The 22,792-nt window shown below is 41.0% G+C and overlaps 1 protein-coding gene across 1 annotated transcript in view; it reads right to left on the bottom strand.

The window, feature by feature from the left end:
* Positions 1-22,792, bottom strand: part of LOC114054246 (CDK5 and ABL1 enzyme substrate 1-like) — a 150,449-nt gene that overhangs the window by 89,413 nt on the left and 38,244 nt on the right. The window contains exon 2 of the mRNA XM_027877424.1: positions 4,664-4,735. Coding sequence (XP_027733225.1) covers positions 4,664-4,735 — 72 coding nt within the window. The remainder of the gene's footprint in view (positions 1-4,663; positions 4,736-22,792) is intronic.

The raw sequence follows: 22,792 nt of genomic DNA, 5'->3' as shown, positions 1-22,792 counted from the left end.
GGTAAGTTGGGTGACCATGGTTTCGACATGCCCAGTCTACTTAGGGTTAATTGTCATAGGCCAGGAGGTTCTAGCAATTTGAGAGAAACTAGGTAGTCCAGATTCCCAAGCACACAGGGTGACATTTCCAGAAGAATACTGATGAAATCAGAATGTACAGGGTATCTGGTCCCTGTTCTCTTGCATATTTCTACAGATGGTATCCCTTCCCATGAAGCTAGAACAGGTTGCCACCCTTGGCAAACAAACACTTAGAAGGAATACTTACTTAATGGAGATGGAGGAGATGGATCAGAAGCCCCTTAGGCCGTTCCCCCTCCACACACCTCCCCCCTCCCCCAGACCCTCTGGCAAAGGCACCAGTTTCTTTCTACCCTCTCGCAGAAGCACCAGTTTCTTTCTACCCTCTGGTAAAACCAGAAGTAGGGCAGAGGGCCACAAATGGCGGTGAGGCCAGCAGGAGCAGAAGACACGGAGACAGCAATTCGTTTAACAGCTGCTGCTGCTGGCAACACCCAGACACACTCAGAAGCCTCAGAAAGCTGGGGCTGCTGTGTTCTCAGGCTTCTTGGGCTATCTCCCTGGATGCTTCCTGGAGATCCGCACTTCCATTCTGATCAAATCAGGACCTGAACTGCGGGGTGGCCCTTTATCAAAGAACTATTGATGGAAATGTTCCCTTCTGAGTGAAGCATCAGAAAAGAAAAATGTATCCAAGAGGAATGCAAGAAGGGAAAAGGATGAAAGAAGAGCTTTTGCTTCTGGATGACCAGGGGGACGCCATTATTTCCTTGCTAATATCTAAATCTGTAAGCTTTCAAATAAGCATACTGTTTGTTTGTTTAAAAAAAATTTTCAAAGGAGATCACTAGGGATTTGGAGAAATGCTTCAAGGGAATTATGGTGTTAGCAACCATCACCAAGGAAACTAGAATTCTGGTTAGCCCAGGTTACGGCAGGTTAAGTGATGGATGAGCAAACTTTAAAGGTACTGACTTTAAACTGGAAGCTTCTCTCTTAAAAATAAACACTGCAAGCAATCTACAATTAAATTAGGAATGAATTAAATTAAAACTAATTTAAAGACAGATCAGCTATTCCTTGTTAGCACTGATTATATGATGCACTTAATTATACAAAAGGTTTTTAATAGTTCCCTTACAGTCATTAGAGAAACGTAACAAGTAAAAAAAAAAAATATGGTTTGGCCAATATTCTCCCACCCCCACAGTTCCCAAAGCAGCTCCGGGCCTGAAGTGTTTGAGTTATTAGTGCATACCATTTTCTGAGGGAGTGTTGGAGGGGGAAAAAAGGACATTTTGGCAAAGGATAAGCTTCTTAAAATTGTACAAGTTCTAATGTTTTTCTGCCATTTTTGTTTTTGCCTCCTATCTTGAAGTGGACAATTAAAAATGCATAGTGGATATCAAGCAGTCCTTGAAGTCGAGGAACATCAGCTGTGTGACACTGAGCAAGTGTCTGAACCTCTCAGTTCTCTAGGCAGCTCTAACACTATGTTGCAGCGAAGGTGCCAGCTTGCACTGGTAGACAGAGTTTCCCTACCTGGGAGTTCCCTATACCAGTGATATTATAAGACCAGTCCTTACATCTAACTAAAAATAGATATAAAATTTAAAACGTATTATACATATTTTATGAAATATATTTTGCTATTAAATAGCATATCATAATAGTATATTATAAAACAGTAGATATTATATTCAATATTACTAAAATATATTAAACACTGTATGTAACATAATAAAAATATATTAAGTATTGTCATATAATATAAAATATAATTTAATGTTGTCCCATAATATACATTTTATATAACATATATCACACAATATAATAGTACATATTTGTAATATGTATGTTGCAGAGTACTATAAATTATATTTAATATGTAACATATTATGAAATTATAATTTAACATTATACATCATACAATATTATGAAATATCATACATTAAGTAATATTTAGTAATATAATCAATATTAAAACAGACAGCACATGTTTTATTTACCATCCCTATCTGTGAAAGGAAATGCTCCACTTTTATTCCACCTAACCACACTATCACAGGCCTCATAAAGTAGAGGAGAGAGGTCTGGATGCATACAAAGAGGATGCTCTAAAAGATCACTAGGTAGAAACAGCAGAGTCACAGGGAAATCTCCTTATTTTGCCTCTGCCCTCTCTAGTCAGAGTTCCCTAGGGAGCTGAAGAGTAATTATCAAGTTCCATAGGATTTTAGGCAAAATTACCTCAAAGTCAGACCTCGTCATAGACACGCGCTCATGCACACGCACGCGCGCGTGCACACACACACACACACACACACCTTACACCTAGATACCAACCACAGAAGTTGAACATGAGCTGCAGTCTCAAGAAAGGTGTCACATACAAAATCTGGCACTCAAGGATCCATGGTAAGAAGCTGACAAATGGGTGCCAGGATGCAGGTCTACGTAGAACTGGCTCTTTTTGCATGGTTAGGGCTGGGAATAAAAGGGGAACTCAAGCCTGGCACTGAACATGTCAACCAGACATTCATGGTTGACCCCTTTGACCCCCTCCCTCACCTCGATTTAACTTTGTCTGCTCCCACTGTGGATTTAGTGGAAGACTCTCTCTAAAACCAAGGTTCCAGCGGAGAAATACTTTAGGGTCAGGGAGGTGAGTTTGTCCTGGCCTGTATACTGAATTTTGTTGTTGTTTTTGTCAGTTCCATCTTAATATTTGTGCTGTTGAGTCCCCTAGAACTGTGACTTTTTTGGTCCATTTTTATTTTACCCATTGTAGAGAGGCAAAAGTAGACTGATTCTGATTTTAGAGGAACTAGGTTCAAAGCTGAACTCTGCTACTTATTACTTGTGTCATCAAGTATATCACTCCACTTCTCTGGGCCTGTTTCCTCCTGGGTCAGATGGGAGTGGGGAGGCAGATTTTGATGGTACTAATGGTCCCTTCCCTTTCAGTTCTCCTAAGTGCTCTCAAAAATTGGGCAAAGCAGGGTAGGCCTTAAAATGCAGCTTCAGCCTATATGCCCACTGACCCATGTGGACTGATGCTGGTTCCCTAGTTTTATTCTGAATGTAGCTGTTGGTGCGAGCTCTGTAAATGGACTGGCAAAGCACAGAAAAAGCCTCCGGTTCCAGTACTGAACAGGTAATGACAGAGGAGTAACTGTGGCAAAGCCAAATATTATCATGCATCTTCAACGCCATTTAAAACCCCCAAGTTCACCTGCAGATGGTCTCAAAGGATACAAGAAAACCAACTTGAGGATTTATGAGGTATTTAGACTTCCTAAGTGGAAGCTGAATCTTTTGGCAATTAGGCTCTATTACAATCAGTGGAGAACACAAGATTTTATGAACAAGGTGATCTTTTCAGTCCACTATACCTGTGTGCTCGGATGAAGTGGTTTCTCAAGCAGCCTCCTAATTTTGAAGGGTAGCTCCAGGCTGGCATGGCGGAAAGAGATCAGGCTGGCTAAGAGTCAGGGCCAGTCTTGGCACTGTCAATGACTGCCTGAGTGACCCTGGGCAAGCTACTTCTCTCCTCTCCTTTGCCCTCACCACCTCTTCCTTGTCCTCTCCTGCCTGCCTTTGCTCTCCCCTCCTCTTCTTTCCCCTTCTCTTCCTTCCTCTCCCATACTTTCCCCCCTCTCCTTTTCTCTTCCCTCTCTCCCTTCCTCCCTCCCCTCTTCTCTCCCTGCCCCTCCCATCCTCTCATCCCTTGCCCACTCTTTCTCTTCCTTCTCCTCCTCTGCTCTTATCTCCCCTTCCCTTCCAGAGACACTGCCTGGAAAACAGCTGTACTGTATATGAACTTCATATTGGAGTGAGCTCTAAGTATTTGTCTCTCTATCCACATTGATGGCTAGCAGATTGTCGAAAGGTACAGAGGATAGAATACTGGACCTGGAGTCAGGAAGACCTGAGTTCAGATCTGGCCTCACACACAAATGAATCCAAAAAAAGTCAGTAACTTGCCTCAGTTTCCTCAACTGTAAAATGGGGATAAAAATAGCACCTACCTCCTAGGGTTACTATGATGATAAAATGAGATAATATTTTTAAAGTGCTTTGCAGACCTTAAAACACTATACAAATGTTAGTTGTTGTTACTTCTACTATTACAACTACTATTCTTACTATTGTACCTCTTTGGGTCCAAATAAGTACCCCCTGATCCCTCTTAGACACAGGCATCAGACACTTATTCTTACTGAGGGTTCCTGGGACTAGTCACCAAGTGACATTTCAACTATCTTAGTAGGAGATGCAGCGGCAGCCACGATGACTGCTCAAAATGAGGCCCAGGACAGCTAGCCTGCTCTACTGAGGCTGAGGCAAGACACTGGAGAATCCTATGCTCCCATTTATTTCCTTAAGTAGCTGCTTTCAAAAAAGAGCAAACAAGAAAGAAACCTCAAATTGAACAAAAAACAATCTGCAGGTGTTTCATAAATAATTAGAATTTAATTACTTTCCACTTTTTAATACACCCCTGAGTTGCAGGCTAAGCTTTTTCATAGTTCCCTAATTTGTACGGTTATTCTTCTGGTAAGTTTTTGAAAGCAAGAAGTCACATTTCACCATGAAGTTTTCATGCAAGTTAGCAATGTATGGAACAAAGACAAATTACCTCCGTAATGGAGCATTCTCTTCAATATCCTCCAAGGTCTCCAAAGAAGATCTCTGGGAGATCAGACGACGTCTATTCAGAGAGAAATGATTCAATGTTAAAATTTATACTAAAAAAGGATCTGACAGGAGTTATTTTAAAAATATTTTGCATTAGACAGATGATCTTGAGGTTCTAATACTGGACCTGACATCCTGTTTTACTGTATCTTGAGTATTTTATGGGATGACATGATATATTTTCCCCTACGATATTTATTTTTATGATAGGGCAGCCAGGTAGAGTGGTAGATAGCATGGTGGGTCTGGAATCAGGAAGACTCATCTTCCTGAATTCAAATCTAGCCTCAGACACTTACTAGCTTGGGACCTTGGGCAAGTCACTTAACCTTATCTGCCTCAGTTCCTCATTTGTAAAATGAACTGGAGAAGGGAATGGCAAACCACTCCAGTATCTTTGCCACGAAAACCCAAAATGGGGTCATGAAGAGTCAGACATGGCTGAATATGACTGAATAACTGTTTTTTATGATAACTGCGCAAGTCACTGAGACCCTTTGTCTTGATTTTACCAATAGCAGAATAGTAGCGATAAGAAATTTTCTCTAAGTACAAGATCCATGAGAATTCAATTTAAAATTTCTGTTAATTTTTTGTAATCAGTGCATCTTCATCCTTATTCTAATCTACTTCACTGTTCTGGAGGAAGAAGAAAAAAAACCTGACACCTATCCATAAAGCTAGACACTGTATGAGTCCTAGCTCTCTGTTGAGCACATAGGGAATATATTTAAGAGCTGTTCCTTTTAGGTTTGATAAAAACTGGGTGTAGGCACTGATTTAGTCATCAATTCCCTTTGCTGCTGCTTCTTTTTGGTAAGGCAATCAGGGTTAAGTGACTTGGTCACACAGCTAGTAAGTGTCAAGTGTCTGAGGTTGGATTTGAACTCAATTCCTCCTGACTCCAAGGCTGGTGCTCTAACCACTGCACCTCCTAGCTGTCCCAATTTCCTTGTTTCTTCAATCAGGGTCCCCATGACTGGGGAGTAACAACAGGTAGTTCTAAAGTAAAAAACTACAGAAATGCTTTGGGGTCATCAGAACATTGGGTTCTACAGGTCAAATCCACTCTCACAAGATCTAGTTCCCTTTTGTTATATTAGAAGCAGTTGACAACACCTAGCAGTTTTCACGTGAAATGACACCGTTGACCAAATGTCATAGTTTGACTAACAGAAAGCTGAAGGATTTTTTTAGTTGAAAAAGGCTATAATAAGTTTTGATCTATACAGATTGATATTACTATTTACCAACAAATATATAAAAAAATTTTTATCCCTCTACCCAATGTTTACCAAACAATCTCCAAAGAACATCTGTCCAAGATCTCTTCCTGCTCTTACTCTGTGATCCGAGGATCACAAGTCAGGTCAAAGGACCTACTTTCAGTTAACCCACACTATCAGCACGTTGTAATGGAAAAAGCATCAGATTTGGAAACAGAGGATCTAGGTTCAAATCTCAGCCCTGCCTTACTACCCACTACCCCTATGACCTCGGGAAGGCAACTCTGTTTCCTCACATGGAAAATGTAGGACTCGAATTAGATGACCGTTAAGATGTTTTCTTACTTCAAATCTGTGATCTTATGATCTTCAAATTTGAAATGAGGGAGTTGGTCAACATGACCCCTAAGCCCTCTCCCAATAAAGATATTTGCAATTAAGTGCCATGAAAGATTTAATTAAAGTTCCAAAGTGTTCTAGATTCTCAATGGCTAAACTTGAAACTTTAAGCAAAACTTTGCCAAACCCTTGAAAAAAAATTTTTAATTCTTTTTAAATACCTAGTACTAGTGTTGCCAAACAACACATTTTATGTTTTTTATATTTTGTTTTTTCTAATTATATGTAAAAACAATTTTTAAATTTCTAACTTCCAAATTCTCTTCCTTCCTTCCTCCCTCCCTCCCTTCCCTCTCCTTGAGAAGGCAAGCAATTTGATATAGATTATGCATGTGCAGTCATGAAAAACATATTTCCATATTAGCTACTATGTTGCAAAAGGAAACACAGACAAAAAACACCCCAAGAATAATAAAGAAAATTTTTTTTTAAAAAAAGTATGCTTTGATCTGTATTCAGCCTCTTATCAGTTTTTTCTCTGGAGGTGGACAGCGTTTTTCATCATAACCCCTTTGGAATTGTCTTGGATCACTGTATTGCTAAGAAGAGCTAAGTCATTCATAGTTGATCACTGTACAATACTGCTGTTATTGTGTACAATGCTCTCCTGGTTCTGTTTATTTCCCTTTGCTTCAGTTCATATAAGTCTTCCCAGGTTTTGGATAATTTTTTAAAAGATAGAACTACTGAATACTATAGGTCTTTTGACCTGTACAAAAAAAGGTTCTTTCATCTTTTCTGAACTCTGCTTTAAATATTCAAACTTACTGAGTAGTACCTGCAAAGGGTGTTTTCTGAGAATGGTCTCGATAATTAGGCTCCTTGGTGGGACCAGAGTAGGAGGAGAAATGCGGCTAGATATAATCTGAGTCACTGTAGAATTGTGAAGAAGAAACACCCACGCTGCCTGTTCACTATGGTACCCACTGGAGGAGAGTGACAACCGAAAATAATACAGTTGCCTACTAATCTAAGAAGATTCTTTTCTTTCTTAATTCTCTTCCTAGTTTTCTTAAAAGGGTCCAAAGGCCCTGTAGGAATGAGCCACACGACATCTCTTACTTCGATGCCTGCACCACTGGGGAATTCAGTGAAGAGAGTGCTAGGTCTGGAGTCAAGAAGACCTGAGTTCAAATGCGGCCCCAGAGACTTAACAGCTGGGTGACCCCGGGCAAATCACTTAACTTCTGTTTGCCTCAGTTTCCTCAACTATAAAATAGAGATAACAATAGCTCAAATGAGATATTTGTAAAGTACTTAGCACAGTGCCTGGTACATAGTAGGAATTATATAAATGCTAACTATAATAATAATAATTACTATTATTTTTGTTATTAAAGTTGCTCCAATGTCAATATGCTCCTGATTATGTCTCCAACTTTCCTTTCAAAATTTAATCTCCAAAGTCAAAGGCACGGACAGCTGAAAAAAGAGAAAGTGAGGGTAGTTATTCCTCTGACTCCCACTTTTTCCTCCCCCTACAAAACCTCTGGGGTTGTGCCCACAAAAACATCAGGACAAAGCAGGCACTGAAGGACAAGGAGTGAGAGACGGCAGCATCGGTGCTGCTGTCCCTACCGATGGCCCAGGTGCCGGATGCCCCAGTCAGGCCTGGGCCGTGCAGCTCCGCTCACTCCTGAAACGGGAGCAGCTCCCAGGGCTCATCAGCAGCTTTTACTAAAACAGGCATCAGAGCCACGAGGACGGCAGCAGGTTCCAGGGCACCCACTGACACAGGGCATGTACCCGCTGCTCTCTTGGCTCTGCCTCTTCTCCCAAGATGTGAATGGAGCTGTGGTTGACAGGCAGAGCCCAAAACAAATAGCAAGGAGAAGAAGCTCGCTCGGTCTGCTTGTCTGTCTGCCACCGAAGAACCACAGAATCTCAGTGGGGGAAGGGACCTCCGAGGTCAGCTGGTCCAAGCCACACCGGAACAAGAATCCTCTTTAGAACATCACTAAGCTGGGCGACGAGGCTGCCTCCTGGGGGAGAGAGTGGTGGGGTGGAGTGGAGTGGAGTGGAGTGGAGTGGAGTGGGCAGGAAGTTTGAGAAACACAGGCTGGGGGAACTCAGCTTCTTCCTGCGTGGGAATTATATAAAGCAAGTATGACCAACATATACATATGTATGTTATATACACATGTATATTATACACACATATGTATATGTGTATATACCTATGTTGGGCAGGGAGGAGGAGCAGTGGATAGGATGCTAGCCCTGGAGTCAGGAGAACCTGAGTTCAAATCTAGCCTCAGACACTTACTAGCTGTGTGACCCTGGGGAAGTCACGTAACCCCGTTTGCCTCAGTTTTCTCATCTATAAAATGGGCTGGAGAAAGAAATGGCAAACCACTCCAGCATCCTTGCCAAGAAAACCCCAAATGGAGTCACAAAGAGTTGGACACGACTTAAAATGACTGACCAACAATTCTATACACACACACATACTGTATACACACATATAGATGCATGTATATGTATATAACAGGCATATTTCTGTAAGTAGATATATGTATATGTATATATGCACATATACATACATATGCACACATATATACATGCATATATGGGATACTGCCTCTATGTGTATATAAACAGTAATTAAAACAGAAATAAAACCATGGTTCCTGTAACATGTGCACAAAATTACACCTATATCAGCTCATCAAGTTATGAAATGTGGTTGCTGACAAGTGGCTAGTACTACCTTATCTCTTTTTTTTTTTTTTTGGCTAAGCAATGGGGTTAAGTGGCTTGCCCAGGGTCACACAGCTAGTATGTGTCTGAGGTGGGATTTGAACTCAGGTCCTCCTGACTCCAGGGCTGGTGTTCTAACCACTGCACCACCTAGCTGCCCCAGTTCTACCTTATCTTACCAGCCTTATCTTACTCTCCCATCTCCATTCCATGTACTACTCCATAAACCAACTGGACTACTCAGGGCTCCCATACACATACCATGCTTTCCCATCTCTGTACCTTTGCTCACCATTGTTCTATATAATTCAAATATACAGAAATACCACATATTTCAGATATACAGAAATACTTAAATACCATCCTTCATAACTATCCATTGAAATCCTACTTATATTTCAAGACAGAATTTAACTGTCACCTCTCTCCTCTGACCTTCCTCAGGGATACATTTTTTTCCTCCTTGGACTCTGCAAGCACATTAATTCCACCTCTTATACACTTATATTCTATTTTGTGTTACAGTAACTTGGGGGTGGGTGTATGTGTTGCATTCCCACCTCCCCCACTAGACTGGAAACTTCCACTAAAGCAGGAACTGTATCTTAAGTCATTGTTATTATCTACCCCAATACTCAGCATGGTTCTTTGCACATACACTTACCATCTATTAAATCGAACTGAATTTCCTGAGAATAAGAATCCCTGAGAACTAGCCAAATTTAACCAAGATTAAAGTCCATATCCTTGTGGTATGAATAACAAAAGGAAAACAGTCCTAGGGTCACTGAGGTCTCCCCTAGTTCCTTAGCTATCCTACTCTGATTATGTGCCTATAGGACATACAACAATAGACCTGTACTATATTAGCACTCAGCCGTGAAGGTTGAGACTCCTTATAACCAGGAAGATGGGAAGCAGAGAAAAGAAAAGAAGGGAAAGGGGAGACAAAGAAGGAAAAAAGGAATTTCAGGCTGCAGACTATGGCTGATGCTAGACCATACATTCCAGGTAAATTAAAGTGTTGAGAACAAAGCTGATAGGAACTTAGGCCTTAAAACAGGGATGGGAAAGGAGAGAGGAAGGCCTGTCCTGAGGTCATTCTCCTGACTAATTCAGTACCTGGTTCATAGTCTTTCTCTTCATCCTAAGTCTTGCTCTTATCCTGGGGGCAGGGGGCTTCTTCAATAATCATGGCCATATTTTCTCAAACATGTTGGTCTCTCGATCATTCAGTCTCTTCAATTCTGATGAAAACTGCTTTACTCCATTCACCCCATACAAAGAGACAGTTACTGATAGTTATGTCCTTTCTTTTCATCTCTCCCTATTACTTAATATTACTCAGAGGCAACTAGCAAGTGCAGTGGAGAGAGTACTGGGACTGCAGTGTGGAAAACCTGAGTTCAAATCTTACCTGAGACCCTTACTAGCTGTGTGACCCTGGGTGAGTCACTTAATCTCTGTGTCTCAGTTTCCTCAATTGTGAAATGGGATAATCACAGCACCTACTTCCCAGGGTTGTTGTGAGGATCCAAGGAGATATTTTAGAAGTGTTCAGCACAGCGCCTGGGACATGTTATTGTTCAGGGATCTCCAGCTCTTTACCCCATGGACCATACGTGGTAACACTGTCCATGGAGTTTTCTTGGCAAAGATACTGGGATGGTTTGCCATTTTCCTCTCCAGTGAATTAAGGCAAACAGAGGATAAGTGACTTCCCCACGGTCACAAAGCCAGTAAAATCTGAGGCCAGATTTGAACTCTGGTCTTCCTGACTCCAGGCCTAGCATTCTATCCACTAAGCCATCTAGCTGCCTCTGCCTGGCACAGAATATGCCCTTAATAAATGTTTATTCCTTTCCTTCTTTGTATTTTTCTACCTATTCTTCTACCTCACCATGACCTCTACCACCCCAGCTTGTTATGCATCCTCTGGTTTCACTCCCTCTCCGTCCAAATCTTGACTCTACAGTCAACAAGTTTGATGTTACACTGTCTTCTACTCTTAGCCGACTGACTGTATCTTGCCAAACCCCATCCTAGATGACTCCCACCATGCACCTCTTCCATTCCTTCTGACACCACTGAGCAAAGCTAGAGGAGTTGTGCAACCTTGCTGACTGAGTCCATCACAAATTTCTGTTATCAAATCTCAGCTGGACCCTTAATGCACCTTTATTCCTCCATAACTGATTCTCTATCATATTCTACACAGCAGTTGTTTCAAAACTCTCTCCTCAAATATCCTATAGCACTGCACCCCAAATGCTCTGCAGCAGATCTTACCTCATCCTTGGTTAAGAAGAGTCTACTTTCTGTAAGATCTCTCTTCTCCCCTATTCTACATCAGAAAACCTTGACATCATCCACTACTCTCTCCACCTTTACTCCAGTCTCTGATGAAAAGATGGCCTCTTTGCCAAGGCCTTAGTCTTATAGACTGCCCCCACAACCAACATCCCATTCCCAATCTCTCTAACTGGCTATCTCTAAACATACCCAGGTCTATCTCTTCCTTAAAAAACCCTTCAATTTGACCCTACCATTTCCTCAGGCTTTTATTTAATATCCCTCTCCCCTTTTACAGCCAAAATCTAGAGAAAGTTAACTACATCAGTTGCCTCCACATTCTCTCCACTCATTTTCCAATCCCTTGCAATCTGGTTTCCAGCCTAATTACTGAACAGAAACGGCTCTCTCCAAAGTTACCAATTAGCTCGTAATTGCAAATGTCAATGGCCTTTTAATCAGCCCTTATCCTTCTTGATGCAACTGATGATGTTAACCACCGCTTTCTTCCTAGATGATCTCTTCCCTCTGGGTTTCCATGACTCAGATTCCTCTTGGTTCTCCTCCTACTTGTCTGGCTACTGTTCCATTTCCTTTGCTGGATCATTACTCAAATCTCAGTCCCTAACTGTGGGTAGAACACTAGGCTCTGTCTTGGGCCCTCTTCTCTCTCTGTCAAATCTCTCTCTCGGTGAACTCAACAGTTGTAAAAGTTCCTCTCTTTGGCATTTAAAGCCTTCACCATTTGGTTCCAACTTAACCTTGCAGCCCTACTATACGCTACCCTTTATGCCCTCTACGAACCAGCCAAACTGGACTTCTTGGAATTCCTCCAATGCAATATTTCCTCCCTTATCTCCTAGCCTTTGCACAAGGTGGCTTCCATGCCTGGAATGTTCACTTTCCTCACCTGTATCTTTTGGATTCCCTAGTCTCCTGCAAAGGCCAGTTAAAATGCCTCCTTTTGCAAGAAGCATTTGCTGATCCTCCAGCTCCTAGCCCCATATCCTTCTCAATTACCTTGTATTTATTTTGCACATTCACATATATATTTATTTTACATATACACGGGTATGTGTTGTGTACATTATGTATTGCTGTCTCTATAAGAGGAGTGAATGGATCTCTGCGAAATGTCTAAATTCATATCTTACTTATACTGATTTTTTTACATCACCCTCATTTCTGAATATATCCTTCCTCATCCCCTCCTCAGCATGCCAATCTTGTAACAAAGAAGAACAAGAAGGGAAAAAAAAACTAGTTTAGCAGCGCCCAACACATTAATTGATTCTGTCAATTGGTGTGATATTCCACACCCACACATTCCCTCCTCTGCAAAGAAGGGAGGGAGGGGTATTTTATTAATTCTTCAGTGGGACCAAGCTTTTTGGTGACTGTCTTTACTGAGTGGTCAGTTAGGTGGGGCAGTGGATAAAGTGCTGGGCCTGGAGCCGGGAACACTCTTCTTCCTGAGTTCAAATCTGACCTCAGATACTTTGAGTAGCTGTGTGACCCTGGACAAGTCACTTAACCCTGTTTGCCTCGGTCTCCTCATGTGGAGAAGAAAATGGCAAACCACTCCAGTATCCTTGCCAAGAAAACTCCAAATGGGGTCACAAAGACTCAGATGTGACTGAAATGACTCAACGATGCATTTACTGAGTATTCAGTTTCAGGTTTTTTTGTTCTTTCTATTTACATTGCTGCAGTCACTGCATATATTATTTTCCTGGCATTTAAAGACCTCCACAGTCTGGCTGCCATCTGCTTTTCCAAGGTTTCCTTGAATATTTCCCTCCTTCATTTCTCTCCACTCCCATCACACAAGGATGCTAGCTATTCCTCATACACAGTACTTCATCCCCCCTCTTTATTCCTCTGCACAATGTTCTACTATGTCTAGGATAATCTCCCTCCCTATCTACACCTTGTAGAATCTCTAGGTTTCTTCCCAGCACAATTTCTCTAAAATATTAAAGGATTCAAGGAAAGTTTCCAATGTGTGTGTCTAATCTCTATGGCAAGTAATGTAAATGAACAAAAATTACACAGGTTGAAGAGGCTTAGATAGGTTGTAATCACACACAACTAGAAGGCAGCAGCATGGTACAGTACAGAGAGCTCTGGTTTGGGAGTCAGAGGATTCGAGTTCTAATCCAGCACGCTTCTTGGCTCTGAACTTCCTGGGAACCATCTACCCTCACCTTTACCCCTCTCTATCTCTTGCTCCGAAACTCTACATCAAATCAACACTACCCCTGACTCTGGAAAGGACACATCAATCTGCTGCCTTATTGTTGTAACATCATCCTTGTGGCTTCCAGACCAAAACATTCCCTGGACACCACTTGGGAGGAGTTAAACCACTGAGCAGTGCATTCCCTGGGCACATGGGTCTCCATCTTCATCCTGGCCATTTTCCTCCCTCCTGCTGCTGTTATATTGCACCAGAGGGCAGGTATTTACATCTCTCCTCTCAGCCCCCACCCCACCGTCCACCTCTAGTCCTGATAAAAACTGAGTTGCCTCTGGAAAGAGTATTTCACTAAACTGCTCTAGACTTTCACTGACTTTGTCAGTGACTTAGCAGACCAAAACACACTTTCCTGGACACCACTCCCCAAATACGTTGTCTGCCCCATCAGAACGTAAGCTCCAGGAGAGCAGGAACTGTGCTGCTTTTGCATTTTTATTTTCACTCTTCAGTGCAGTGTTTGGCACGTAAGCATTTAATCTATAATCCTTCATTCATTCATATTCCTGCCTATGTGGCTTTGGGTAAATCACTTAACCTCCCTGAGCCTCAATTTCCTCATCTGTAAAATAAGAGATTGGCCTCGGAGGTCTGTTTTAACTCTAGATCAGGGAATTCTTAATGTTGGGTACATGAACCTGGTTTTTAAAAATATTTTTATAACTGTATTCCAATATAATTGGTTTCCTTTGTAATTCTATGCATTTTATTTTGTGCATTTAAAAACCTTATTCTCAGACACAGTTTATAGGTTTCACCAGACTATGAAAGGGTTCCAAGACCTAAAAAAAAAAAGTGAATCTCTGCCCTTAAATTAATTATTTTAAGTATGGGAGAAGTCTTTATACTTTGTATTCCTGGGGCCAGCTGCTTGTTTTCTACTTCAAAAGGTGAAAGGGTAAACATACTCATTTTCTTCTCATGTAGGAGACAGTGATTACAATTCCTCACCCAACTATAATGACTCTGATATATATATATATATATACACACACACACACACACACACACATATACATGTATATGAATATATACATATATATACACATATGTACATATATACACATATATACAGATATATATATATATATATATATATATATATATATATATATATATTTTGCAAAGGTGAGAGTAGAATACCACACAGCTAGAAGGATCTGTTTAGAATGTTGCTTATTATGGGGTCACTGCTAAGAAATTCTAAATGCTTTATATATTTCATATTTAAAGTAAAATAACCAAGCTAAGAGTATATACACTTAACCTATAATCAGAGAACACTGATTACAAAAATTTGTGGGTTTTAGATCCCAGGAATTTCAACAAGTTTCTTCAAACTCTGAGCCTGACTGTCCAATTGTGACTTTTCAGGCTGACGAATAAATTGATGTGTACTTGTCCACAAATCTATAACTAGTCTCCCTAAATTACTAATATGGAGAGATAAGTGCCACTTTCTTTTAATGGTGCAGTCCCTTCAAAGTTTAATGGTAACCTAGTTGGGTGGAAAGTTTTATAAACATCCCCCTTGTCCACAAGAGGCATTATGGCATTGTGAATACAGAGAACCATCCTTGAAGTTAGGAAAATGTGGGATCAAGTCTTGCCTCTGGTACTTGCTGGCTGTATGACCCTGGGCAATTGCTTTAACCTCTCAATGTTCTAGGGAATAATATAACATGATATCAGTAGTTTTTCAATCGTGTCCGACTCTGTAACCCCATTTGGAGTTTTCTTGGCAAAGATACTGGAGGGGTTTGCCATTTTGTTCTCCAGCTTGTTTTACAGATGAGGAAACTGAGCCAAACAGGATTTGGTGACTTGCCCTGAAAGTCACACAGCTAATAAGTGTCTGAGGCCAGATCTGAACTCAGAAAGATGAGTCTTTCTGACTCCAGGCCCAGACTCTATCCACTGCGACACCTAGCTAGCCCAATAATATAATATGATATGATATAATATATAACATTTTATATTAGATAAATTATGTTATATATTATATAACAGAATATTAGAAGATAACATATTAGAATCACATTATATTAAGAATAAATTATGTTACGTTAATTAAGGATAAATTAGAACATACCATAATATAATATAGCTATGTGACATAATGTAACATAGTATATTACATTACATTTATAACATAACATAATATAAATTACAGAGAAAGTGCTGGCTTGCACTGGTGCAGGGAATTTCCTCACCCAGGAGTTCACTCCATCCATGAAATCACAGGCCCTGTTGCTATTCCTATTCCCTCTCCAAAGTCACAGCAGAAACCCAACATCTGAGCCAACCTGTCCAAGGCCAACAAGTCTCAACGCTTCCTGTGTTCTGCTTAGTGGGAAAGGACAATCCATGGGAAGAAGACTGGAGTTCCACAAATAACCCAGAAGTCTTTTCAGTGAATTCAGATGTTTTGGATGGCCTTCCCAAACTAAAAAGAAGAGCGGCTTTCAGAACACACTAATTTAAAAGGTCAGGAGAATCCCAGGATGAAGTCAGCAGGTCCCTGATGAGTAGTGACGAGTCTAGCAGACGCCATTGCTACCACTGGTCAGGAAGCTCAGCTTAGAAAAATAAGTTTACAAAAATAAGCAATAGTCCCATATTTGACAATCCTCCCATCCCCAAATGGTATTTGTTTGCTTCTGTGCTGGAAAAGTAATGTTTTATGAAACTAGCAAATAAGATGTGGATTTTACATGGGATTAAAGGGAAATCATGAGAGGCAGCGTGTGGTATAAGATAGAGGGTCAGGGAGACCTGAGTTCAGATCCTCCCTCTGATACATACTAGCTGTGTATGTACATGGGCAAATCATTTAACCTGTCCCCAGTAACTGTCTAAGATTCTAAGTTACAGAAAAGATGCCTATCTGTGGAAGGAATTTCCATAACAGGAATTCCCCACATTGATGCATTCACAGGTCAGGACTAAAACCCGGTGAGTGGAGGACAGGGGATGTCATAAACTTAGAGCCTAAAGTCAAGATTTTTTGTAAGGCAATGTTCCTTGTCCATGCTCATCCTCTCTTTCACGAAGGTAATGAGAGTACTTTCCTTTCTGAGTTAAAGACAGACGACAGCTCTAAACCTTGCCAGATCTGTGATCTCATCTTTGTGCATACTACCTCTAAAACTACAGATTACAACTTGTCCATGCCTTCTCAAACAGTGTAACTCACGCCCACATCTGCCCACGAGTCCTCCATGGGGAGGTCCAAATACCATAATGGGAACCTTCCTCAGATAGCTTGATGTTCTGTGGATACCTGCAGAACACACTGACTCAGGCATCTCCTTGGTTCTCACTACATGATGAGCTACTCCTTTTCCATTCAAATGTTTTTCTGATAACTTGGACATGACTTAGGGTGCACAGTTCTTTGGTAATCTACCATAGACTATTTATACCTAGGCCAGCTAGGCCAGCTAGGCCGATAGAGCACTAGGTCTGGAGTCAGGAAGACCCAAGTTAAAATTCGGCCTCAGACACCAACTATATGACCCTAAGTAAGTCACTTTACTCTGTCTGCTTCAGTTTCCTCATCTGTAAAATGAGCTGGAGAAAGAAATAGGAAGTCACTCCAGTATCTTTGCTAAGAAAACCCCAAATGGGGTCATGAAGAGTTGCACATGACTGAAATGACTGAATAACAACATTTATACCTAAAATACATCTCAATTCACAATCCAGAGTCTTCAGAGATTCTGGTGTAATAGGATTTGTGGCCATATGATACTGCTGAAAACAAACTGGAGTTCAAAAGATGGGTCTTTGCTTCAGGGAGAAGCCTGGAGGTCATTAAATGATTGGTCCAATCCAGTGCAATTCAGACTGAACCCTTCTCCAGTCAACTCTGAGCCCTGGACCAGCTATACGGATTGTCCAAACAACAATGAAATTTTAGAGACAATCTAGTCTAATTCAATTCAACAGACCTTTATTAAGGGGCAAACATGTGCAAAGCATAGGAGAAAGCCCTGGGCTGTCACCAAATCAATGAGTCCCATTAAAATAAAAGTGTGTCCCTTGCTGCTTTCTATAGGAAAATGACGCTCCTAGTTCATATACACTAGGTATGTCTTTTTGACCATCATCCCCAGCAATAACAGATGGATTCTTATTCATCCACACTGTCTTGCCCAATTTCCTTTTGCATGTGTGAACTATGTGGCACAGTGGATAGTGTTGGGCTTGGGAGTCATGAGTTCAAATCCCACCTCAAACATTTTACAGCTACTGTTACAGTTACAGTTATATTTAGTAGCTCCCTGGGCAAATCAGTTATCCTGTATGGGCCTCAGTTACCTCATCTGTAGCATCGGGATAAAAATAGCACCTACCTCATTGGGCTGTTCTGAAGATCAAATAAGATAACATGCAAAGTGTTTTACAAACTTTAATGTGCTTTAGAAATGTTAGTTACTGGGGCAGCTAGGTGGTGCAGTGGATAGAGCACCGGCCCTGGATTCAGGAGAACCTAAGTTCAAATCTGGCCTCAGACACATAACACTTACTAGCTGTGTGACCCTGGGTAAGTCACTTAACCCCATTGCCTAGCCAAAAAAGAAAGAAAAAGGAAAAGAAAAAGAAAAAGAAATGTTAGTTACTATTCACAGATAGCCTATATACCTCTCTCCATCTCTCTCTATATTCAGAAAGTCTACAAGAGATGGAAAGTATGTTGGGTGAAACATGTATATCACTGATGAGAATGGAGAGGCCTTGAGTCCTAATAGGACACTTGCTATTAGCCTGCATCTTGCCTAATAATCTCTATGTCTTGCTACTCAAGCAAATGGACGGTTTGCAAATTAACAAGATGCTGCCTTTTCCCAGGAACTTCTCTATCTCTAACCTAAAAAGATTTTAAAAAAATCTTCCGCCTAATCAGTTCCCTGACGCTTTCACCATGCCGACCTTGAGCAAGGGTCAGCAGATACATTCTGTGCCGACACGAAGGAATAGGGGCCCTATCTGTGCCAAGTCCTCTGCTGGACGTGCTCCCAGCATTCTCTGAGTCACGTGGCTGCTACATTCTGGGCATTCCCACAAAGGACCCGCAGACAGCGAAGGAGCTAACGTGTCTCCTGGTCAAATCCCACATGAGCCAGCATGCCTGGGACCTAGCGGGTCATCACAGTCAATCGGTATGGGAAAACATACCCATTTCTGAAGGAGGATTCTGCTGCCCGGTTTCTTCACAAAGCCAGTGAAACTGAGAGCAGGATCATTTTTAGTCCTTCAGATATTAAGGATTTTTAGTCTAAACCATGCTAGTAAATTTTTGGTCTTAAGATTGATGGACAACATATCTATGTATAAATGGACCCAAGTTTCAGAGGCTGTGTGATAAGAATGACAACAGAGACTTGCTGGGTAACAACCTCACTGAGCCTCAGTTTCCCCAACTACAAAATGGGATTATTAGGACTACATACTCTCTTTAGGTTTTTGTGAGCAAAGCACTTTGTGAAGCACTCTGTGAGAGTTATTATTAGGATCTAGGCCTCCACTCGAAGTGACAAATCACTTAATGCTGCTGGAACCCAAACCTAATTACAATGATTTAGAATACAGTCCCATTCAAGCAAAAAAGCCACGATGATAATAATAACAGCTAATATTTCTATAGACTTTTAAGGTTGGTAAATCACATTACGTATATTATCCTACCTGGTCCTCACAATGACCCTGTGAGGTAGGTGCTATCACCATATAAAAGTGTCAAGGGGAAACCAAAGAGAGAAATAAAACTGGACTGGGATGATAAAGAATGGAGAGAGGTAAGATTCAGAGTCAGTATTTCTGAACATCTCCTTCTCACACACACACAAATGAGGCAACTAGGTGGTGCAGTGGATAAATCACTGGGTCTGCGTTACAATCCAGTTCAAATCCTCAGACACCTACTAGCTATGTGACCTTAGGCAAGCCACTTAATTTTTGTCTGCCTCAGTTTCTCCAAATATAAAATGAGGACCACAATTTGTTGTGAGGATCAAATGAGATAATATTTGTAAAGTACCTACCACTGTGCCTGGCACATAGTAAGTGCTTAAAAAATGCTTATTTTTTAAAAGAAGCGATCTGCCAGAATTTGAGAGAAGAAAATATAGCCCACACTGCCAAGCCACTTTACCTGGTAAGCAATGGTGTGTAAGTGGAAGAAATCACCTTTAAAAGGCCCTTTTTCCCTACCAGAGGATTGGTGCTCTCCATTCTAGGAAGATGGCAGCTATAACATTTCAGGAGACCAAGGGGCAGCAGCTGTGATCGGTTAACCAGAGGTGTCTGGGATGGTGCCAGATTATCTCCCCTGAGCTCTTCTGGGGCAGCGCCCAATCTGTTCCTCCTTGGGCTGGCACACAGGGCCTGTGCCCCAGAAAGAAAGCTAATCTTTTTGCCAGAAAGAAAAGGAGAGCTAAGTAACAAAGGGCACTAAGAACAGCCATTAAGCATGATAACATGATGTTCAGAGTGATCGTTCTACAAAGCTGGCACCACTGAAAATTGTTTCTATTTAGTAGATTAGCTATCCCATCACTTTTTCACTCCTGGATGAGACAGTGGAAGAATTCATTCTGGTGTCCAATTATTATCCAAAGTTAATCCCACTACAGTCGCTTGGTATTAAATCACAGTTGGCTAGCTACCAGGTGATAGTAGCTTATAGCTGGTAGAAAGCACAGCTCCCAGCCCTAAAGGTCATCATGCATAAATGAGAGCTGACATTTTTAAGAGTGATTTTTGGTTTACAAAGTATTTTCCATATATTATTTGATTTGATTCTTATAACAGGACTGTGTGACATAGATGGCACAAGGATTTTGTCCATTTTATACAAATGAGGGCCTGATACACAAAATCAGTAAGTGAATTTGCCCCAGGTCATTCAGCTAAGAAATGGAAAGGTTAGGATCTAACCTACGTTTTAGTATCTCTTTTCTTCTGTCCTAACTGTTGGGTGTGGTTTGTCCTTCCTTCTTGAACAGGACCATGACGTCAGGGAGATGATGACATGACTTGCAATTGCCTTTGATTTGAGTGAGGGAGGGCCATGCAAGGTCACCAGCCTCACTTTCTCCTCCAGAGCCATCTGGGTCCAAGAACCATCGATCAGGAAAGAATGCTGGATTTGGAGTCAGGTCTCGTGTTCAAATCCCAATTCTCCTACCAGTACCTCTGAGGTTTAGTGCAAGTTAATTGACCTCACTAGACCTCAGTTTCTCCATTTGTAAAAGGGGAGAGGGTTATACTTGCTTGGTAGTTTCTAAGGTATCTTCCAGGTCTAAATCTGGGATATCATCTTTACATGAAATTCAATTTGGAAATATCCTAGCTCAGACATATACCAGCTGTGTGACCTTGGGCAAGTAACATAACTTCTTTTGGAGTTAGTCTCCTTACCTGCAAAGTGGGGATAATAATAGCATCTACCTCTCAGGACTGTTGTAAGGATGATATACAGGATATACTGGACTTTGCCAACCTTAAAATGCAATATAAATGCTAGCTATTGTCAGCAGCTGTTTTAGAGAGTTGGGCAGCTAGGTGGCGCAGTGGATTGAATGCTGAGCCTGGAGTCAGGAAGAACTGAGTTCAATTCCAGCCTCAGATACGAGCTGTGTGACACTGGTCAAGGCTCAGTTTCCTCATCTGTAAAATGAGCAAGAGAAAGAAATGACAATTCACTCCAGTATCTTTGCCAAGAAAACCCTAAATGGGATCACAAAGAGTTGGACATGACTGAAATGACTGAATGCAACATGTCTTAGAGAGTTGCTTGTGGCATTAAAAAGTGTGAACAAAAAAAAATGCTGAAAAGGCATATGTAAATCTAATTTTTCTAAATAAAATCACATTTTAAGGGCATTTGAGGAAAGCTGCTCGTCAAGGGAAATTTATCTTTCAGGGGAAAAATACTCTTGTAAAAAGCAAAGACGAATTCAACTTTGTGTGTGTAAATGTACATTTTTATATACCAGGTTTGTTTAAACCAAGACACATTTGTAGTAGTTTCAATGTCATTTTCATGACTTCTCTAAGGCAGTTTTCATAAAACTTTGATATAATTCTTAGTTGAATTAGTCCATGAGTACCCATATCTTGGACAGGTATATATATCATGTTGCCGATGAAAACTTGTGACCAAAAATTTTTGTAAAAGATATTGCCAACTACAGATGGGGCAAGAAAGGGAAGTGGGCCAGGCATGTGGCAAGACAGAGGGTACATAGGTACATGGATAGACCCAGGGATGCACTGTCATCTATGAAATACGAAAAGAAACAGAGGAAGGAAGACCTCTGGTGTGCTGGAGAGATCCTTCACTGGCACAGGATGAGAAGATGTGGTTTGGGCTCATCTATACCACTGGAGAGGGCACTCACACCCGTGACATCATAGTTCCACTGAATTACCACATTTTGACCTTCTAATTGTAGTCAAACCAATCCATATGCAATTGCTAGCTTGGGCTCTGCACAGCAAACCATAAAAAGCACTTTATACACTGTAGACACTTAATAAATGTCAACTATGATAACACCATTGATATTAATCTGCTAAATTCTAAACCCAAGGCCATAGCACAGTGCATTAGTGGAAGCCAAATGAGACTGTGTTCACTTGAGTTAGATCGAGTCAACTGGAATTTATTGAACATCTACTCTGTGTGCTAAGTGCTGGGGATAGAAACAAAAGCTAAAAACAAAACAAAACAAGACAAAGCCTCTCATCTCATGGAGGTCACAATCCAATAATGGGGAAGACAGAGTACAAACTTTTTTTTTTTAATCAAGCTTTGGGGGAGGGGCACAAAAGAAGTACCAATTTGTTGTAGGAGTAGCTAGGTGGTGTGGTGGATAGACCTTGCAGACTGGAATCGGGAAGACCTGAGTTCAAATTTGGCTTCAGACACTTTGCTGTGTGACCCTGGGAAAGTCACTTAATCTGACTGCCTCAGTTTCCTCAAATGTAAAATGAAGATCATAACAGCGCCTATCTCTCAGTGTTGTTGTGAGGATCAAATGAGATAATGATTGTAATAATATCACTGTAATGATAATGACTTAACAGAGTGCTTGGCACATAGGTACTACATAAATGTTATTTATTATTAAATTACATATAACATGTGGATATGTATGTATATATGCAAATATAGATACACATATGA

Source organism: Vombatus ursinus, unplaced genomic scaffold (assembly GCF_900497805.2).
Source record: "Vombatus ursinus unplaced genomic scaffold, bare-nosed wombat genome assembly UNPS02014812.1, whole genome shotgun sequence".
NCBI classification, from domain to species: domain Eukaryota; kingdom Metazoa; phylum Chordata; class Mammalia; order Diprotodontia; family Vombatidae; genus Vombatus; species Vombatus ursinus.
Note: the sequence above shows the minus strand (reverse complement) of the source record. Positions and strands in the feature narration are given on the sequence as shown.